This window comes from Lissotriton vulgaris, chromosome 1_1 (assembly GCF_964263255.1).
Source record: "Lissotriton vulgaris chromosome 1_1, aLisVul1.2, whole genome shotgun sequence".
Classification (NCBI taxonomy): domain Eukaryota; kingdom Metazoa; phylum Chordata; class Amphibia; order Caudata; family Salamandridae; genus Lissotriton; species Lissotriton vulgaris.
Window position 1 is genome coordinate 1,351,065,101 of NC_141685.1, and position 21,470 is coordinate 1,351,086,570.

At 48.5% G+C, this 21,470-nt stretch overlaps 1 protein-coding gene across 1 annotated transcript in view; it reads right to left on the bottom strand.

Moving 5' to 3' along the window:
• ARHGAP9 (Rho GTPase activating protein 9) overlaps positions 1-21,470 on the bottom strand; it is a 580,228-nt gene that overhangs the window by 157,492 nt on the left and 401,266 nt on the right. Inside the window, exon 15 of the mRNA XM_086966621.1 lies at positions 20,921-20,974. Coding sequence (XP_086822747.1) covers positions 20,921-20,974 — 54 coding nt within the window. The remainder of the gene's footprint in view (positions 1-20,920; positions 20,975-21,470) is intronic.

The following is a 21,470-nucleotide window of genomic DNA, read 5'->3' on the forward strand; positions in this document are numbered from 1 at the left end:
CCACCACTTTGGCCTGGGACGACTCCTGGTGGCCGACTGCACTGGGAACCGCTCCAACACCCACCGACCACACATGCAACCTAGGGGTCATCCTTGACTCCACCATCTCCATGGCTAAACAGGTCAACACCATCTCCTCCTCCTGACTCAACACCCTCCGCATACTCCGCAGGATCTACAAGTGGATCCCCACTGAAACAAGAAGAATGGTCACCCAGGCCCTCATCAGCAGCAGGTTGGACTACGGAAACGCCATCTATGCAGGAGCCTCGGCCAAACTCCTGAGACGGCTCCAATGCATCCAGAACGCCTCTGCACGCCTGATCCTCGACATCCCTCGCAGCAGCCACATCACACCCCACCTGAGAGACCTGCACTGGCTCCCGGTCAACAAGAGGATAACCTTCAAGCTCCTAACCCATGCACACAAGGCACTCCACAACACCGGATCAACGTACCTCAACAGACGACTCAGCTTCTACAGCTCCACCTGCCAGCTCCGCTCTGCCGACCTCGCCCTCGCCACAGTACCCCGCTACCGAAGAGCGACCTCCGGCGGCAGTTCATTCTCCCACCTTGGCGCCAAGACCTGGAACACCCTCCCTATCCACCTACAGCAGACCCAAGACCTGCTGACCTTCAGAAAACTCCTGAAGACCTGGCTTTTCGAGCGGTAGCTGTATTCCCCACCCCAGTGCCTTGAGACCCTCACAGGTGAGTAGTGCACTTTACAAATGATATGATTGATTGATTGTTTGAGACCTCAGAGGGGCTTGTAGATGAGTCTCGAAGCCTGGCAAAACTACTGAATCCGATTGGAGGCCACCTTGAATCATTAGAGCCTGAAGGGGCGCCAGTGGGATTCGCAAGGGTTCCAAAGATCTGATTCATGGCCAAAACTATCACTCATTCACAACAAGCGATGGAGAATAAAATTGACATGATTAAGGTGGAAATTACCCTTATCGGGAGAAACCTGGGGAACCCTGCGGATCAGAATAAGACGAATACATATAAACTGCAGAAAGGTACTAGAGACGCCTTGGAAAAGTGAACAACGATGATCAGGCTCCAGGAAACTGAGTACTGGGGGAGAGGATGGAACAGGCTGAGGGTAGCTCATGACATAATAACCTGCTTATCTTGGGCAGAAGACCAACGAGCTGAACTCCTCTTGAAAGATTGCATTATAAATAATATGAAACCTAAAGGCCTATCAAATATCTTCTCAGCAGAATGGGCCCACAAAATCCTGACTCTACCACTAATACCTGGTATCCCCCACCTACCATCTCGAGAGCCTTGGTAGCGCACTTCTTAAACTGTCGAGACAGGGAAGCTATCTTACAACGAGCATGCAAAAGTAGGACATTGTAGTATGAGGGCCTAATGATCCAGGTCTCTCCAGACTACATATGCCGAGAGCATGATGGGAGATCCTTTAGAGCTGTTTCAAACAAACTCAGTGAAGAAGGTCTGAAGTAGATATTACTCTTATCCTCTAAATCAAAAGTGATCAAGGAAATGTGTTTTTTTGTAATGATAGCTGAGATAGCATGGGACTGGCTCAAGGGCTTGCAGAAGTGACAAGGGATTGGAAGTACTGGATACACACATGGAGAAGGACTGGCAAATTTAGAAAAACAATGTTCCGAAACAGCACCCATTCCGTTGGAACATGTGGTGGTGAAGTGTGATGGAATGTTGAGTAAAAATGATCTGAGACAAGATGATGAAGACTATGCCATAGCATCTCTCAATATCGAGATAGCTTTTGATACCATCTGATGGAAATTAATGTTTAGGATGCTTGAGAAGATGAACTTTGGCCCGTACATAATGCAGTGAATCAGGCTTTATACCTACCCCTTGGTGAGGGTGAAAATGAGGAAGACTGTCTCTGAGAGTTTTAACGTGGTACACGACAGGGGTGTCCTTTGTTGCCCATGCTGTTTGCTCTGATCATGCAGCCGCTGGCACAAGTGCTAGGAAAGAGAACTAGCTCATATGGGCATTATAATCTCATGTCACTACACGCGATCAACACACTTTTCTTTATATGAAGGACACAGTTTTCTGGACTCAACACTAACTGACCCAAATCTTTCTTGTTTCCAATAGAAGCAATGGCCTGATGCACAGCGGAACACCTCAACATGGGCCTCTGAAGTATCTCAGGATATATGCAGCTTATTCCCAAGATGAGGCATTGCGATAAAGTTTTGAAAATCCTGCTAAACATGACCATATACTCGCATTCTGGAGGCGTCTTCTCTTGTTATTGATAGATGTCCAGAACTGGGACTCCTCAAGCTAACGCAGAGTTTGTAGCTTTACCTCTGGTGGAATGAGCCTTCAGAGGGTTGTTTATTGGCCATTGCGTAACAGATCCTAATACAGAGAATAATCCATTGAGAGAAAGGTTATTTTGCCGTAATGGCTTTTCCTTCTTTGACCCCGAAAACGCATGAAAGAGTTGATTGTCAACCAAGAATTCTTTTGTACGATCTATGAAGAATGGCAACACTCTTTTGGGGTCCAGGCGATGGAGGCTCTCCTCTTGCTAGGTCGGATGAGGGAGAGGGAAGAAAATAGGCAATGTGATGTTCTACCTGACGTGAAATGGTGTAACCACCTTTGGCAAAAAGGATACTCAGGATTTTAGCACCAGCTTGTCTGGGAAGAAGGTAGTGTACGGGTGTGTTCATGGATAGAGCCTGTAATTTGCTAACCCTCCTGGCAGATGTGGTTACCACAAGGAAGATCATTATGATGGTCATTAGCCTTAGAGGGCAGCAGTGCATGAGGAAGGTGAGGACTAAAGTCAGGTCCCATTGGGGTATAATGAAGGACATAGGAGGAATTATGTGTCACAACAGGTGATTTGAACAGGGAAGGTTGGTCTGGCAACCACAGGAAGGTGGTAATGGCAGATTGGTACCCCTTAACTGTGCACAGAGAAAAGCATTGCAGGGCGAAGGATAGAACAAACAGCTGAACTTCAGACAAGGCTGCAGACAAAGGATCAATAGATCTGTTACACGCAAAGCCACATATTTGTCCCATCGGTAGGCATAAATCTTTTTGTGTGGCGAGACGCCTGTCTGCTAAGATGATCACACATTTCGGGAAGGAGGTCGAACACTCTTAACTGTCGGTGCTCAAACTCCATGCAGGTAGGTAGAGATTGGATGGGTTTGGGTGCAGAACCATACCCTGCTGCTGTGACAGGAGATCCTCAGGAAGGTGCAGCCTGGTCTTAGGACAGATGCTTATGCTCATGAGTTCGGGATACCAGCCTTTTCTTGCCCATTCCGGGGCCATTAAGATAACGTTGGCTGGTTGTGCTTAATCTTCTTGAGAGCTCTGAAATGGAGTGGTATTGGTACAAGAGTCCAGAGCTCCACTCAAGACGAAATGTGTCTCCGAGCAAAAGCCGCATTGGAAACTCCAGTATGCAGAAGTGTTGCCACTGTCTGTTCTCGGCTGGAAAAAAAGATCTAACCAAGGTTCTCTCCAATCTCTGAAACCACCAGGAAAAAGTCCTGACGTTGAAGCCACGTCCAGAGACGCATGGTCTCTTTACACAGGTTCCACAACCCCATACAGCCTGCTTTTTACAAAATCACTTGGCGGTGGTATTGTCTGTGAAAACGTGAACCAGCCTTCAATTGATGGAAGGAAGGAAGGCTCAATGCCAATCAGATCACTCTTTGTTCCAACAGGTTGATGTGGAGCTGAGACTCCACCGGATACCAGAGTCATCTGATCTCCACCTCTCCCAGATAGCCACCCAACCCAGAAGTGAAGCATCTCATCTGTCCACTGTGAGCTCTGGGAGGGGAAGGGAGAGGGGTCTGCAGATGACCCAATCACGGTCTGTGAGCCACGACTGCAGAGCTTTTGCAGTCCCCCTCAATATCTGGACAAGGTTGGAGAGAATCCCCATGTGGTGTTCCCACTGAGTCTTCAAATCCCGTTGCAGAGCCTGCACACGCCAATGGGCATGTTTTACCAACAGGAAGCAGAAGGCGATGAGGTCTAGCAGCCTCCGAGTCAGTCCCACCTAAATCCAGGGCACAAACTGAAACATCAGAATCATAGCCCGGATATCCTGGACTCACTGTTCCAGAGAATAAGGCTGAAACTGCACTGTATCCAAAACAGCTCAGTTGAAAGGGAGCATCTGAGAGGGGGGTCAGGTGTGACTTCTGCAAGTTTATAGTGAACCCGAGCGAGTGGAGGAGGTTCGCTAAAGTCTGGAGGTGGGAGACGACTGTGTGGGCAATCCTGCTTTCAACAGCCAGCCGTCTAGGTAGGGGAACTCCTAACCTTTACAGATGTGCTGCAACCATAGCCATCATCTTGGTGAACACCCGAGGGGCGCTCTTGAGGCCAAAGGGGAGCACAACAAATTGAAATTGCTCGTGGCTCACCGTAAACGCAGGTACCATCTGTGAGATATAGAAGTAAGCATTCTAGAAGTCCATTGCTACCATCTAGTCTCCTGGGTCAAGGTCAGATAAGACCTGAGCCAAGGTGAGCACCTTCAATATTTCCTTCTTCAGGAAGTAGTTGAGATGGCATAGGTCTAATATGAGATACAGGCCCCCTTTCTTTTTCAGAAACAGAAAGTAGCGGGAATAGCAATCACAACCTACTTCTAATGCTGGTACCTTCTCAGTGGCTCCTTCGACCAGAATAGCCAATATTTTCTGTTGCAAGAGGAGGTCCCCTGTCATCCAATCAAAGGACGGTGGCAAAGGTGGCGGGGTCTGTTGGAAGGGGCGTGCATAGCCCCTCTGGAAGATTTTCCCAGGCTCAGGCTTCATTAAAGACTAGTAAGGATTCTGTGGAGGATACCCAGGGCTTAGGTATCTCTGTCAAGACATTAATCTTGACCTATACTGTGGGCAGCATCAGGTCCAAGACCTCAGCTGTCCTCTGGACCACCATCCTGAAGGAAGCCCCTTCCTCCTTAGCCAGAGGAGACCAGTGTCTGGTGAGGTGTCCAGACCACAGGTTTCAACCAAGTCCTCGTACAAAGTGTGATTAGCCATGGGCTCTGGGTAGCCATAGGGATACTCAGATCCCTACATTAGTGTTCCTCCATGAGTCTTTCAAGAACACAGGAATCCATCTCCAATTCCTGCCAATTCCTGCCATTTGGGGCTGATTATTTTCCAGAGCTGGCGCCACGTATCGGCATTGGCCACCACTGGAATGGTACACAGACGAGGCTGCATGGCTGAAGTCGGGCCTTATCCTGATCCACCAACGGATCCTGAGGGGGTAGTCTGTGGCCCTCCTCAAGCTTTGGGGCACGAAGGCACTCCAGAGCTGTTCGACTGTCCAAAAATTAGGCTAAAGGCCCTGGAGAATTCCCAGAGTTGGGCAGAGGTTGCTCCAGGAATCTTGGGGAAGCATGGCTCAGATCCAGTGTCAGATGCCAGCTGCACGGAACAGCCTGTGAGCGGGGTCTGGAATGTGGCATCCTTCACTTACATAGTCCGAAGAGAAGGAACAATGCGAAACAGCTGAGGAGCACTTTGACTTCTATGACTTCTTCTTATGAGACTTACCGAAGAAGTCCGGGATCATATGGTGATGAGCAGTCATGAGCTTCATGGCCTGCTCGCGGAGGGCACATGGTCTGGCACTCCGTGCAAGTTGCAGAGCCTTGTTCCCTCGACAGGCACCACAGACACACCAAGTGTGGTTCCGCCACCGACATCTGTCAATGAAAGGGTCCACAAACATTGAATTTGGTGGGTTTCTTTAGGGACATTCAGAAAAAATAAAGTAAGGCACACTAGTATCTGACAAAAAGTCGAAATAATTCAGTCAAAAAATGACTGACGTAAGCTAGTCTGGATCTGCGCTGATGGCACAGAAAAGAAGGAACTGAGGTGAGTGCGCTGGGGTGGCACCTATATAGGCACAAACACGTCACTTTTGGTGTGGACAATGTCAACAAAGCCACGTGGAGCCAAATGATTGCAAAACAATAGTTCCTCCAAATAACATGTATAAGGAATGCATGTGGTGCATGATGGAGACACTACGAGTTTGCCGCTATTTGACAAGCAAAGATCTTTCAGAAATACGGTCATGGTGGGTAACGGAATAGGCTAAGTATGTTTTAAGGCATTTGTTTTGAGAGCATGTTTTGATGATGGTCTGCCTGTCTGTACAACTCTAAAATAAACAGACATTTGGATGCATAATGCTTGGAGCACTTGAAGATTGAGGATGGTTTTACTTAACTCCTCCTTGGAATATTGGATAACTCACCAATAAAGCTACTATAACAAGGTACCTGACTTTTCATACATTGTGTAAAGCCTATTGCATTTGTCTTTTGATGATCAAATCATGATAGTGTCTGTGTAAATTGTTAACTTCACTTTGATGAAGTTGAGTTTGGTTACTGACGGAGGTTCGTGTTTTCTACTCTAGGATCAGTTGTTGTTGGTGGTGCCTCAGAGCCCGTCCCCCACAGCCCGCCCCGCCTCCCAGCTGACCCTCCCTCCCACGGACTGCATAGCCCGCTCTCACCCCCGTAAGCGCTGTGACCGTCCTGACGCTTTCAGAAGCGGTCGCTCCCTTCGCCCAGCTCCTGCCTGGTATAGTTGACTGCGCTATTGCACTATTTGATTTCGCATTACTGCTGCCTCCTACACAGCATAGCGCTGTAGTGCGAGTACCATTGTAATATATTTTAGACATTTGTAACGCTTCTGGGGTAATTTAATCACGGCGCTTTAATTCGCGCTCTCACAGCTGTAGCGCGATTTGTACTGCTTGGATGATTGTGCATTGCCTGATTTACACTCGATTACTGGCACGCTAGCATAACACATTGAAGCAAGCATTGTCGATTGTCTGTGCCCCAGCCTACCTCCAGTTTCAATTTCTTTCGCTGCCGCCATTTTAGTTGTTGTTGGTGGTGCCTCAGAGCCCGTCCCCCACAGCCTGCCCCGCCTCCCAGCTGACCCTCCCTCGCCCCTCCCCTTCCACTATCCATATATGACAGATGCATTTGCGCGCAGCGTTCACACGCAGCGGTCGGGCCCCATGCGCGCCGAAGGTGCGCCAAAGGTAAGCCCGTCCGCGCCTGGACCGCGCCCAGTGGACATCCCTCGCCAAGACCACATTACCGAACACCTAAAAGACCTCCACTGGCTTCCCGTCAACAAGAGAATTACGTTCCGTCTCCTCACCCACGCACACAAGGCCCTCTACAAACTAGGACCCGAATGCCTCAACACTCGACTGTCCTTCTACACACCCACCCGCCAACTAAGATCCTCCAATCAAGCCCTCGCCGCAGTCCCGCGCATCCGAAAATCCACCATGGGTGGTAGATCCTTCTCCTTCCTGGCGGCCAAGACCTGGAACTCACTCCCCACTCACCTCCACCTTACACAAAACCACATCTCCTTCAGAAAAGAACTTAAAACCTGGCTATTCGACAAAAAATGAACCCCCCCCCTCCCCAAGCGCCTTGAGACCCTCTGGGTGAGTAGTGCGCTATATAAATCCCTGAACTTGAACTTGTTTAGTTATTCTAAATATGCGGTTGACACAAGTATTGAATTGGTATCATTCTCTGAATTTTTGCCACATAAAGTAGTGATTTCTTTTTCTGTTTGTATGCATGGGTCGTTTGGGTCTCGGTATTCTCTGTTGGTGTTGTCACATGAATTTTAGTTTTTAATTTAATGTGCGAGTTCTCATGGCCGGTCTCGATGATAAGTCTTTTTTGACGTGGGACTGTCCTTTTAAGTTTTGTCTTTTGAGAACATGTTCATCATTGTACACCTGGTGAAGGTTTGAATCAAGTGCACTTTGTGATTTATTGTGTACTAGCAATGTTTTGTTGTTTTAACAGCCCTGAGGAAGCCCGTGGGGGTGAAACGCGTTGGCTGTGTGGACCAAGAATAAAGAAGTTTTTTTTACGAATTAAAGTCTCTATAGAATATCTGTGTGATCCGGGTGCATATTATATGCTTAAGGTTCTGCGAGGGGTTTGTGAGTGTTCAGAAATGTTTTGGTGTTCTCCATACCCGGCGAGACCCGCCATCAATAACACCCGGACCGACCTCGAACCCCAGTTTGAAATACTGCGGCTACTATAGACGGCTTAACACGCCGCAAGCACCACTCTCCGACGCTCTCCTTACTGGAACGTTTAAAGCGTACCCGAACAGTACGATCACACTTTTGTGAAAACACCCGATCAGGACCGGGTTGGAAATATCACCGTTCCACCGACCCCGCTTCTCATGACCTCTCAACAGCCCTGAAGAGTCACGGGTTAACTCCCTGCTTGACGAAACACGTGTCGGCTGGTTTCATGTTCTCAATATATGCATTCCAATAAAACGACACAAAAAGAACACATCTGTGTGACTCCATCCTTATCATTTGTTGGTGATCATTCATATCACACTGACTTGTTGTGTGCATCGGATTTTGCTTGCATATTATATGCTGTTTGATATGTGCCTCTCTGAGCCAGTATAGTGTATACTTCTAGTGACTAGCAAGCAGGGAGACAGGGAAAAGATATCAGAAGTCAGTTCAATTTACAAAGCTACACAGCACTCAACAAAAGTGAAGTGGGAATTGGGAAGGTGGGAATCAATCAATCAATGAAGTGACTTAAAAAGAGTGACTGCTCACCCGTAAGGGTCTCAAAGTGACGGGGGGGGTTGGACTGCTGATTTGTCGCAGGCACTGAGGTTCAGTCGAAGAGCCAGGTCTTGAGGTCCTTCCTGAATTGGAGCAGTAACTGTGATTGCATTAGGTGGAAAGGCAGGGTATTCCAGATCTTTGCTGCGAGGCAGTAGAAGGATCTTCTCCCGGCTGTGGTCTTATGGATACATGGGATGTCAGCCAGGGCCAGTTGGGCAAAGCAGAGGTCTCTGGTGGGTGCGTGGAATGCGAGGCAGTGGTTGGGGATGCAGGTCCTGCATCGTTTAGGGCTTTGAAGGAGTGTGAGAACCTAGAAGGTGATTCTTTTGTTGACTGGGAGCCAGTGTAGGTATTTCAGGTGGTAATGTGGCTGCGACGGGGGATATTGAGGATGAGTCTGGCAGAGGTGTTCTGGATGCTCTGCAGTTTCTTGGAGAGTTTCTGGGTGATGCAAGCGTAGAGTGGTTGCCATAGTCGTGCCTACTGCTGATGAGTGCGTGGGTGTCTTTTTGGACTCAGTGGGGATCCACTTGTAGATCTTTGGGAGTAGGCGTAGTGTGTGGAAGTAGGATGATGAGACGGCGTTGATGTGGTAATTCATGGTAGGCCTGGTGTCCAAGATGATGCTGAGATTTTGTGTGTGGTCTGTGTGTGGGGGCGGGGGGGATCCAAGATCTGCGATCCACAAGAAGTCGTCCCAGGTGGAGAGGGTGGAGCCCAGGATGCGTGTTTTGGACTTCTATGAGTTTAGATTGAGGCAGCTGTCCTTCATCCAGGTGGTGATAGCCTTCATCCCATTGCACAAGTTACTTACCTTGGGTAACGATATATCTGTAAGAAACATTAGTAGTGATAGATTCCTTACCTTAGAATTACCCCGAGGCGTCAGGCTGGATCCGGAAAGTTTTTCGTCAGCAGTACCCCTGCCAGTCAGTAGGCGTCGTCGTGTGGCTCCGTGTGCGTCGTTGGCGCCATGATTACGTCGTCGGAGCTACTTAGACACGCTCAGGCGCGCTGACGTCAGTTCTGTACACGACTTTCTGCACCAGGAACGCAGAGCCATGCAACATACTGACCGCTGGTGCCATGATACTAGGGCCCTGAAAGGGATGCCCTTAACCCTAGAAATCAGTTCGCAGAACGGGAAGGATGGGTGGGGCAGTAAGGAATCTATCGCTACTAATGTTTCTTACAGATATATCGTTACTGAAGGTAAAGTAACTTGTGCATCTGAAAGAAGCACGTAGTGATAGATTCCTTACCTTAGAATAGATAGCCCAGCAATACCAACCCCAGTGGTGGATCTGTGAACCAAGATCACACCAGAAAGTCCTGGAGAACAGAACAAGCCAAAAGAAGCAGTCTCTCCAGACTTGATTGTCAAGGCAGTAGTGATTGGTAAATGTGTGCAGCGAGGCCCACGTAGCTGCCTGAGAAATGTCCTGCAAGGGAACGCCGAATCCCAGAGCAGTAGTGACTGCCATCGCCCTGGTAGAATGGGCTCGCAGCCCCACCGGGGGCTCCTTTTTAGCCAGAGAATAACAAGCCTTTATGCACAGAATGACCCACCAAGAAATGGTCTGTTTGTGCACAGCCCGGCCTTTCTTAGTGCCCACGTAGCCAACAAAGAGTTGGTCATCCACCGGAACTGTTGTGAGCAGCACAGATAGAAAGAGAGCACACGTTTTGGGTCCAGACGATGGAGCCTCTCTTCCTCTTTAGAAGGATGCGGAGGCGGAAAGAAGGTGGGCAAAGTGATGGTCTGCCCGATGTGAAAGGCAGTGACAACCTTTGGCAAAAAGGAAGGACTAGTCCTCTGAACAACTTTGTCCGGATGGACAGAAAGAAAAGGAGGAGGTCTGCCTTCTGGCAGAGGTGATGGCAACCAGGAAAGCAGTCTTTAGAGTTAGAAGACAAAGAGGGCAATTATTAAGTGGCTCAAAGAGAGCGCACATCAGAAAAGTAAGAACTAGATTCAAGTTCCACTGAGGCATCACGAACGGAACAGGAAGAAACATGTGCATGATGCCTTTCAAGAATCTATTTACCACAGGGGACTTGAAAAGAGAAGGCTGATCTGGGAGCCTCAGGAAGGTGGAAATGACCGAGCGATAGCCCTTGATAGTGCCAAAGAAAAAGAAGGACCTCTGAAAGAGGGGCATAAAGGGGATCCACAACCTTTGCTGTGCACCATGCCACAAACTTATTCCACCTACAGGTGTATACCGTTTTTGTGGAGGGACGCCTGGCTGCCAAGATAACATTACAGACTTCAGGAGGCAGGTCGAAAGACGTCAACTGCCACCGCTCAATCTCCACGCAAGGAGGTGGAGGCTGGACAGGTTCGGGTGGACGACCATACCCTGCTGCTGCGACAGAAGATCCTCCCGAAGAGGCAGACGGATCGGGGATTGATGCTCATACTGAGTAGCTCGGGATACCATACTCTTCGAGCCCAGTCCAGAGCCACAAGAATAACTTGGGCCTGGTCGCGCCTGATCTTCTTCAGCACTCTGGGTAGAAGTGGTATAGGCGGAAAGTTGTACAACAGACAGCAACTCCACTTGCGACAAAAAGCGTCACCGAGCGAGTGCCGCCTTGGAAATTCCAACGCGCAGAACTGATGACATTGCACGTTCTCTTCAGTGGCGAACAGATCTAACCAAGGTTCTCCCCACTGCTAAAAGAGACCTTGCGCCACGTCTGAGTTCTGACGCTATTCGTGATCCATCATGCACCGACAGCTGAGTTTGTCTGCCCTGGCGTTCAGAGAACCTGCAAGGTGTTGAACCACCAGGGACATGCCCTGATGTTCCACCCAAGCCCAGAGACGCAGAGCCTCTTGGCATAGGGTCCACGACCCCATCCCGCGCTGTTTGTTGCAGTACCACATGGTGGTGGTGTTGTCTGTGAACACCTGCACTACACTTCCCCGGACAGAGGGAAGGAATGCCTTCAGTGCAAGTTGGATCGCCCAAAGCTCCAACAGGTTGATGTGGAGCTAGGACTTCGCCGGAGACCAGAGGCCTCTGATCTCCGCCTCCCCCATGTGGCCGCCCCATCCCAGAAGGGACGCGTCCGTCACAACTGCATGCTCCGGTTGGGGAAGGAAGAGGGATCTGCCATTGACCCAATCGCGATTTGTGAGCCACCACTGCAATTGCCGTGCAGTGCCCTCCTAGATCTGGACTTGATCAGACAGGTTGCCCTGATGCTATGCCCACTGGAACTTCAGGTCCCACCGCAGAGCCTGCATATGCCATCTGGCATGATCCACAAGCAGGATGCAGGAGGCCATCAAGCCCAGCAGACGAAGGGCCATCCTGACCGAAACCCAGGACAGAGCCGAAAGATCGGAATCATAGCCTGAATGTCCCTGACTCGCTGTCTGGGAGGATAAACCCCAAACCGCGCCGAGTCCAGAACCGCTCCGATGACAAGGAGCTTCTGTGGGGGAATCAGATGCGACTTCGGCACGTTGATGGAGAACCCCAGCAAAAGCAGGAGGTCGGCCGTAGTCTGGTGGTGGGAGACAACTGTTTAGGGAGAGCCTGCCATCAACAACCAGTCGTCGAGATAGGGGAAGACTGAAACCCCTGATCTGCGCAGATGAGCTGCCACCACCGCCATCACTTTCGTTAACACCCGAGGGGCGCTGGTAAGGCCCAAGGGGAGCACAGTGAACTGAAAATGCTCATGGCCTACCGTGAATCGCAGGTAGCGTCTGTGGGCAGGCAGGACGGGGATATGGAAATAGGCGTCCTGCAAGTGCAACGCCACATCCAGTCTTGCGGGTCGAGAGCAGACAAGACCTGAGCAAGCGTGAGCATCTTGAACTTCTCCTTCCGGAGGAAGCGGTTGATGTTCCGAAGATCTAGATTAGGACGCAGGCTCTTGTCCTTCTTGGAACGAGAAAGTAGTGGGAATAACAACCACAACCTACTTCTAGCATCGTAACGTGCTTAATGGCCCCCTTGGCCCAGAGGGCCGCAACTTCCTGCTGGAGAAGCGCCAAGTGAGCCCCCGACATACGGTGGTACTGAGGTGGCATGGCTGGAGGGGTTGCCTCGAAGGGGAGGGAGTAGCCCCTTTGGACAATTTGCAGCACCCACTTCTCTGAAGTGATGTGGTTCAGTGGTGGATGTGATGGCATATTCGTCCACCCACTGGCATCTGATGGGCCTGAAAGGTCGGACTAGGAATGCTTTGAAGTGGATGCTGCGGGGTGGAAGTGGACTTGCCCGCCCACTGGCCCCCTGAACCGCCTCGACGGTTCCCACGTCCGCGGCCACGTTGAGGTTGTTGCTGCTGTGGCCTGTGGCTTTGCGAACGCTGTGGGGCGCTCCTTCCGTGGCCACGAAAGGAACTAAAAGCAGAAGGCGAAGGAGGCCGAGTGGCCGACAAGCCCAAGGACTTGGCCGTAGCCTGGGAGTCCTTGAAGCGCTCCAACGCACTGTCTGCCTTGTTGCCACAAAGGCGAATGCCATCAAAGGGCATGTCCATGAAGGTGTTCTGGACATCCCCTGAGAAGCCAGTTGTCCTCAACCAGGCGTGGCGCCGAAGCGCCACCGTTGTGGAAATCGACCTGCCCAGGGAGTCGGCGGTATCCAGCCCACAACGTATGGTGAACTTTGCTGCATCTCTCCCGGCCGCAATCGCTTGGGAGAGAACTGCCTGTGCCCCGTCAAGGAAGTTGGGCAGCACCTGCGCAACCGTGTCCCACAGAAAGTGGGTATGCCAGCCCAAGAGACATGCAGTGTTCACCGACCGCAGCCCTAAGCTGGCTGATGAAAACAGTTTCTTGCCAAACTGATCCAGCTTCTTGGATTCTCTATCCAGAGGAGCGGTAGGGAACACGGTTTGGAAAGCTGAGGCTTGGACAACCAAGCTCTCAGGAGTGGGATGTTGGGTAAGGAAGAGGGGGTCACCCGGAGCCGGGCGATGGCATCGGGTCACGTTCCTATCCACAGGAGCCTCTGTGTTGGGCCTGGACCAGGTGCCCAAAAGAACGTCCATCAGTGCTTCATTAAAAGGCAGCAAGGGCTCCGAAGAGGTAGCCGCTGGTTGGAGCACTTCTGTCAGGAGGTTAGTCCTGACGGCCACCATAGGGAGCTCGAGGTGGAGAGCCTCTGCTGCCCTACGCTACACCACTGCATAACTGGCTCCCTCCACCGTAGCCACGGTAGGAGGAGACAGCATGCCAGGGTCTGGTGAGGTGTCAAGACCACTGGCCTTCCCCAAATCTTCTGCCCAGTCCGTATCATAAGCACAGTCCTGTGCTAGAGGATCCTCTGACCCCTCCTAGTCCTCCCCTTCCTCCGAAGTCTGGGAAAAGGCTCAAATAAAGAGGACGGTCATAGGGCATAAAAGGCCCCATTGGCGTCGGTATCAGCATCGAGCGACGTCGATCCAGCACCATGTCCAGGCTGACGCCTCAGGACGACGTCGGCAGCGGTGCCGGGGAGATCGGCGCCGATGGAGGTGTCACGAGGTCAACCGGCGTTGATCGGGGTCCGTTCCCGGAACCCTGGGGAGCCGGCGGCGACACCGGGGTCGGAGCAGCCAGAGATGGTAAAGCAGGAACCCCCGTCAGGCCCGTAGGCGCACCAGCGGGGCCAAACAGCCCAAAGAGTCGGGCCATGGCAGCAAGAAACTCTTGCACCGGGGCAGGCGTCGCCCCCGCACCCAGAAAGGGGGGGGGGTAGACTGGAGGCGATGCCGCAGGCTCCGCCGGACCCGCAGGGGTGGCACCGCCCGCACCCTCAGCCGCGTCACGTGACAGGCGAGGGGAAGTCAAAGAGCGACGGTGCTTCTTTGACTTTTTCTTGGAATGCTTCGACTTACCTGACCCCGAGTGACTTAGATCCAGAAGAGTGGTGATGACGACTCCGCGACCGGTCCCTCGACCTCCCCCGGGACCTTGAGCAGCGCAGAGCCCACTGCCGGGCTTCAAGCTACTTTTGGGACCGCTCCCGCAAAGTCTTCGGCGCCATGGCCCGGCAGTCAGGGCATGACTTGGGGTCGTGGTCACGCCCCAGGCAATAGAGACACACGCGGTGGGGGTCCGTCACCGACATCATGCGATGACAGTCCCCGCAGTTCATGGGACCGGGCATCCCTACAACACCAGGTGTCGATAGACTTGAAAAGATGAGGTAAAAGTCCTTGAAAAAGTTAGTCAAAAATTGACTAGGGGTACTTGTTCTTCCTGGATCTGCACTTGCAGGTGCGGAAAAAAGAACAAACTGATATCAGTGCGCATGGGCGCATTTAAGTAGCTCCGACGACTTCATCATGGCGCCAACGACGCACGATGATGCCTACTGACGCGCAGGGGTACTGATGTCAAAAAACTTTCCTGATCCAGTCTGACACCTGGGGGTAATTCTAAGGTAAGGAATCTATCACTATGTGCTTCTTTCAGATGTGGAAGTTGTTCTTGGCGACTGTTGGCTCGCTGGTGAGAGAGAGGATCAGTTGGATGTCGTCGGCATAGGAGATTATGCTGAGTCCGTGGTTCCCGACGATGGTTGTGAGCAGGACTATGTAGATGTTGAAGAGAGTGGGGCTCAGGGAGGAGCCCTGAGGCACTCAGTAGCTGATATCTGTGGGTTCAGGGTGGAATGGTGGTAGCCTGACTCTCTGTGTTCGGCTGATGAGGAAGAATCGGATCCATTCCTGGGCTTTTTCGAGGATGCCGGTGTTGTGGAGTCTTGTACATAAGGTGTGGTGGAAAACGGTGTCGAAGGCGGCTGAGAGGTCCAGCAGGATGAGGGCTGCAGTTTCTTCTCGGTCAAGGAGGGTGCAGACGTCGTCTGTGGTGGCGAGGAGGGCAGTATAGGCACTGTGGTTGCTTTGGAAGCTGGATTGGGAGAGGTCCAGGATGTGGTTCATTTTGAAGCTCTCGAAAAGTTGGGCATTGGTTGCCATCTCGATGACCTTAGCCGGGAAGGGAAGCAGATAGATGGGTCTGAAGCTCTTGAGGTCCTTCAGGTCGGCAGTAGGTTTCTTCAGCAAGAGGTTGATCTCTGTGTGTTTCCAATCTTCTGGGAATGAGGCAGAGTTGATGAAGCAGTTGGTGGTGCAGCAGAGCTCGAGGGTGATGGAGGTGCTGGCTCTGTAGAAGATGTGGTGCGGCAGGGGTCTGAGGGTGATCCAGACAGTATGCTCTTCATTAGCTTGAAGGTGTCGTCAGTGATGAGGGGAGTGATGAGGGGAGTCCAGCTGAGCAGGGTCTGCTGGGGTCTGGTGTCGTTGGGTGAGGGGGTTGTGAGTGGGGTGAGAGAGTCTTGGGTATTGAGGCCGTTGAAGCTGTCATAGATCTCCTTAATCTTGTAGTGAAAGAAGGTGCTTAGGTTGTTGCAGAGGTCTTGGGAGGGTGGGATGTCTGCTGTCCCTGTGCTTTGTTTGGCAAATTCTTTGACCACAGCGAAAGGTTCTTTGCTATTGAGTGTGGAGTTAGTCCTTTCTTGTAGGGCTGCTTTCTTTGTTGTTCTAATGAGGTGGTGATGTACGGCAACAGCGGTTTTGAAGGTTGAGCAATCTTCCAGGGTCTTGCTGCTCCTCCATCTCTTCTAGAGCCATCTACAGGTGCATCTGGACTCATGAACGACGGGAGAGAACCAGCTGGATTTTTTGGAGTGTAGCGTGCCAGGTGCTTCCTTGAGGGGAGCCAGTGTGTTGGTGCAGTTGGGAGATCTATTGGTGGAGGTGGCGAGCTGAGGTATTAGCATCTGCGTAAGTCGGATGAGGGGTTTTGCTGAGAGAGGTGGTGAGCTGTTCTTCGGCGACCTTGTTCCAGCTTCTGCAAGGATAGGGGTGGCTGTGGTGGTGTACGATGGGTTTGGAGAAGGAGAAAAATTATTAGAAGCAACAAATACTAATAACGTACGGCGCACGTACGGCGCTTCTGGGATATAATGAGAAATGGCAGTCGTGATATCGCCATGAGACAAGAAACCCACATCCAGCCGGGTGATTGGGTAAAACATTTTGAATCACTCTAATCCTATGTGCAACTCCATCTTCTCTTCCAGAGCCCTTCCACAACGAAAACAGCTTTTTCAGAGCAAGTGGCATTAAACACACTATCTCATTCTCTCCACAAGATACTGAGAAGGCAGTTACTTCCCAGTGGCAGAGGTACACCCCAGGCTTGGACAGAGTTCCTGCAGACTTGTTCCGCTCGGAGCTCAAAATAAAGGTGCCTTATATAAATCTTATTTCCGATGTCACAGCTGCGGGCGATCCAATCCCCTCCTCAAGGGGATTTTGAGTTTGTACCCATCTTTAAGAAGGGTTGTAGAAACTCGTCAGGAAATTATCGCCCCATTAGATTTCTGGATAACGTTCAAAAGATCTTCTGGAAACAAGCCCTTGATACGTTATGCGTCTGGATCAAGGAAAATTAATTTTTAAGCTATTGGCAAGCAGCCTTTTAGGGAGAAAACCGCAACTGTGGACCAGGTCTTTCGATTTCTTGAAACCAAATGGAGGATGGTGGACATTGGCAGAGGAACCTATATGTTGCATTTGACAATCTTACAGCTGCATTCGACCTGGTTCCCAGAACAAGCTATGGGAAGTTCTTGCTGAAATGGGAATTCTGCATGCCCTTTTAAAAATTATAATACACCTCCATGAAGACAATATTACTCAAGTTAGGTGGGGCCCAAAAGGCGAACAGACAGATAAAATCATTGTTGATAATGCCGTCTGCCAGGGCTGTGTCATGGACCTGACGTTGTTCTTTCTCTATATCAATGGCTGTATAAGCTTTTTTACAAATTGTGAAATACATGCACCAACTTTAGCGGGGGAAAAGGGTTCCAGAGCTATTTTTTGCTGACAGCACCCAGCTCATTTCTAAATCCCCAAAAGGACTACAAACCCTGCTTTACAGATTTTCTACTTATTGTGATACCCACGGGTTGGAACGCAATGTCCAGAATACTAAATGTATGTATTTCAATCAATTTAACAATGTTAGGGGGGGAATTAGGTTGGGGGAGAACCGTCTTGAGATAGACAATACATTTGATTATTTGGGAATCAGGCTAACTGGCTCCAATTCATGGGTGCCACATATTACAAAAAGCTCCCCACTTCTTTGCACCCATGCCCAAGCAATTACTGCTGCTCTTTATGGTTCAGAGTTCAGGGAACTGTGACGGTACAAACCTAGGGGTTGAGGTGAACAAACTTATAAGGTCCTTTACGAATCTCAGCCAGAATACTCCTATATTACCCTTAAGGTCAGGTCTCACACTGAGTCCATTTGTGGTTTCCAATGTAAAGGTCTATATTTTATTGGCTTCGTTTTTGGTGTGTTGATGAGTTAAGACCATTTAGGCATGTGCTTCATGATATTATTACCAGAACTCGAGCCCTGACGATCCCATGGCTGAACTATATTAAGATGTCCCTATAGAACGAGGCCTGAGAGACATCTGGAATAATCCATCTTCTGTTCGCCCAACTGTAGTCGCTAGAGCGAAGGTCAGGTACTGGAACTCATTCATGGAGAAGAGGTTATCTTCTGTATTCCCAGTCACTTTATCAAAAGCATTATCGCACCATAAAACTGTATTTGAGTGTGAGGAACTTTCAGACCTTATTAATCCACCACTTTTAAGATCTTTGTATTTAAAGTTTAGATATGGTGTTTTACTGTTAGTTAAATTTACATTTGCTTGGTCCTTATCTGCCACTAAGTCCAAACAGTGTCCTTTATGTTGTATGGTGGAGGAATTGGAGGAATAATCTGTTCTATTTTATGCGTGCCCTAATCTTGACCTAGAGCTAAAAGGGTTGTTTCATTATGTTGGTCTATGGGCATATCGGACCGGACAAATATGTTAAGAATATACAAAACTGTTTCAAGAATGTATATAGCTTTTCTCGTTTCTTAATTTCTGAAGGCAGCAGGTTGATAAAGCCTAAAACACTGGGCAAGGCCAAATCTTCTACTGTATATTAAGTATCAGTTGTTTTAAAGCTAGCCTTTTATCAAGTGTTTCTAGAATTGTTTTAATATTTGTTTTTCTGACCAACCTCTTATGAATAACAAGTATCTGTTTTTTTAAATGCATGCTTTTTATCAAGTGTCTTTGGAATTTGAAAAAAAATTGTTTTGTTTTCTTGATCAGCTGTATTGGTATGAGCTTACATAGGTTGTATTGATTGTTTATGCTGTATCATGTTGATGTATTTTATTTCCGATCTGACAATAAAGATGATGAGATATGGAGACATAGGAAATAAACAAATGACCTGCACGAGTGGAGGGAGTTAACAGACTGTTTGATGGGAAAACATGATTGCTTTAATCTATCACAAGCTTCGCGACTTAGATGTTTGATTGCATGGTATAGTCCTAGGTAAAAGATGTATTATTAAGAGGCTATATTGATGTTGCTGCACCTGTGAATGTGCTCTCTGGTATGCAGGTATTGATTAAGACCCATGATTATGTTTTGTACCTGTATAATCAATAATCAATTTTTTTTTTAATTGTATCGCTGTGCTAGACTGTCAAAGAACGTCCTTCAAAGTAAAAGCTGGTTTATACCATTAAGGATGAGATTACTTGCCCTCCACTAAAATGGCAGTAGACTATTTGATGTATTTTAATTTCTCTGTATTGACCATGGAGATTTCTCCACCAACTTCAATGTCTGCCATGGGAAGAGCCACCTTGGTGGGGAAAATACTCACAAACATTAGCCCAATACACAGGGTGGATATTGGAAATTCCATTAGCAATGATTGGATCTGGAAACATGACGTTTCCAGATCCAATCACTGTACCCCGTTAGCGGGGGTACATTGTTGGCTCCCATTGCACATGTGTCTAACCTCCTTGTAAGCTGAGGGTCTATTACGGTGTCCTAGGTACACTATTTACTCCCCTAGACCCAGACCTGGTGGCACACCTGCTCTCACTCAATGATGTGATACAAACAGGGTGGTCCCAGATACTAGAACGAATAAACCGTAACTGAACAGCTTGAGTGAATACAATTTTTTTTTATAACAACATTGTTTTTATTCACAACGTGTACCATAAAAAATCATTCATAAAATAAGTACATAATTGATCACATTTAATGCCCCTAAAGAAATGGACAGGGAAGGATAGTGTTGGGATAGTGAAGGTACTGAATGGGTAATATAACAGTGGTCACTATGACCTCAATAATCCAGAAATAATATTTAATTCACACACTGGAAAGTACAATTCATTAATTAATTAAAACATGGGGCATGAGTTTGTTTTAATTAATTAATGAATTGTACTTTCCAGTGTGTGAATTAATTAGTATTTCTGGATTATTGAGGTCATAGTGACCACTGTTATATTACCCATTCAGTACCTTCACTATCCCAACACTATCCTTCCCTGTCCATTTCTTTAGGGGCATTAAATGTGATCAATTATGTACTTATTTTATGAATGATTTTTTTATGGTACTTGTTGTGAATAAAAACAATGTTGTTATAAAAAAAAATTGTATTCACTCAAGCTGTTCAGTTACGGTTTATTCGTTCTAGTATCTGGGACCACCCTGTTTGTATCAATTATTCCCCCAGGTCCCAGCGACTTATTGGGTTAACCCGTGTTTTTACAGCACTCAATCAATGATGTGGCTGTTCCTCCACTATTTTCTATGGGAGTGCCTTGGCAGCCCAACTGTGAATAAAAGGATTTCCAACCCGGGCGGGACTTCTGTCATATACAGGGCTCAGAATTGAACAGCTATGTTGGCAGATGTAAAGATCAAGGTCGGAATTTTTTTGGGGTGGGACTCCCTACTGTCCTCCTCAAAGTGAGGCTTTAGGTCAATTTTCAACGACTAAAATGTGATTTTAGCTAGAGTGATACAAATTCCAATTTTCAAATTTTGGAACCAGTACCCAGCAAGAGATATTCAGATTGGACTTTCGGGACTCATTCACTCCATCAAAAATGACAAGGAGAACCATATCACCTGATTCCCAAATACAATGGTTTCATTCAATTATTTTTAACATCATGCATGTTAGCAGAGAAGCTTGGTTGCAGACAAGAAAATGCAGACAGTAAAGGTGCTATAATAAAGGGACAGCATACAATGAAACATGAAAAGCTGCAACTGGACAAGCTCTGGACGAAATGCTATACTGAAGGCTTAAAGCTATGGCAACATTGAACATACGAAACAAGTGGTCGAATAGCTACCTTGTGGCCTTTTTTCCGGGAACACATATCGTCCATCAGATGTCACTGCCCTCTCTGGAAAATAACAGGTAATTGGACTTTTTGTCACTTTCAGAAATAAGTTAATTGGAACAGTTGGTGTTGAAGAGTTGTATTGTTTGTATAGCTTCAAGAGGAAATGTTTGTAGGCTACTTGATGAACATTTCACAGAACTTTAGGAGGGCTGAAGTCCTCTAACACTCAAAAGAATGTAGGGGATATTTGGAGTATGACAGACAGTATACAGCGCCACAGATATGACAAAGTACCAAGTCTGCCAAACTAACAGTTCATCTCTATTTTTAGAGTTCTGTTATGTTTGTATTTTGTTATGTTTCTGCCTACATAAACCTTACAGCACGGCCTGACTTACATCGGGCTGTCGATGTAACTTCATCAGACCAGCTGCCCTGGTTTTTAAAAACAAAAATATTTGCTGAGCAAAAGCATGAAACAAGGCATCAGTGAAAGTATAATTTGTTGAGAGAGAAGGCATACAGATCTCTTCCAGGCAGGCAGAGATCTCTAAAT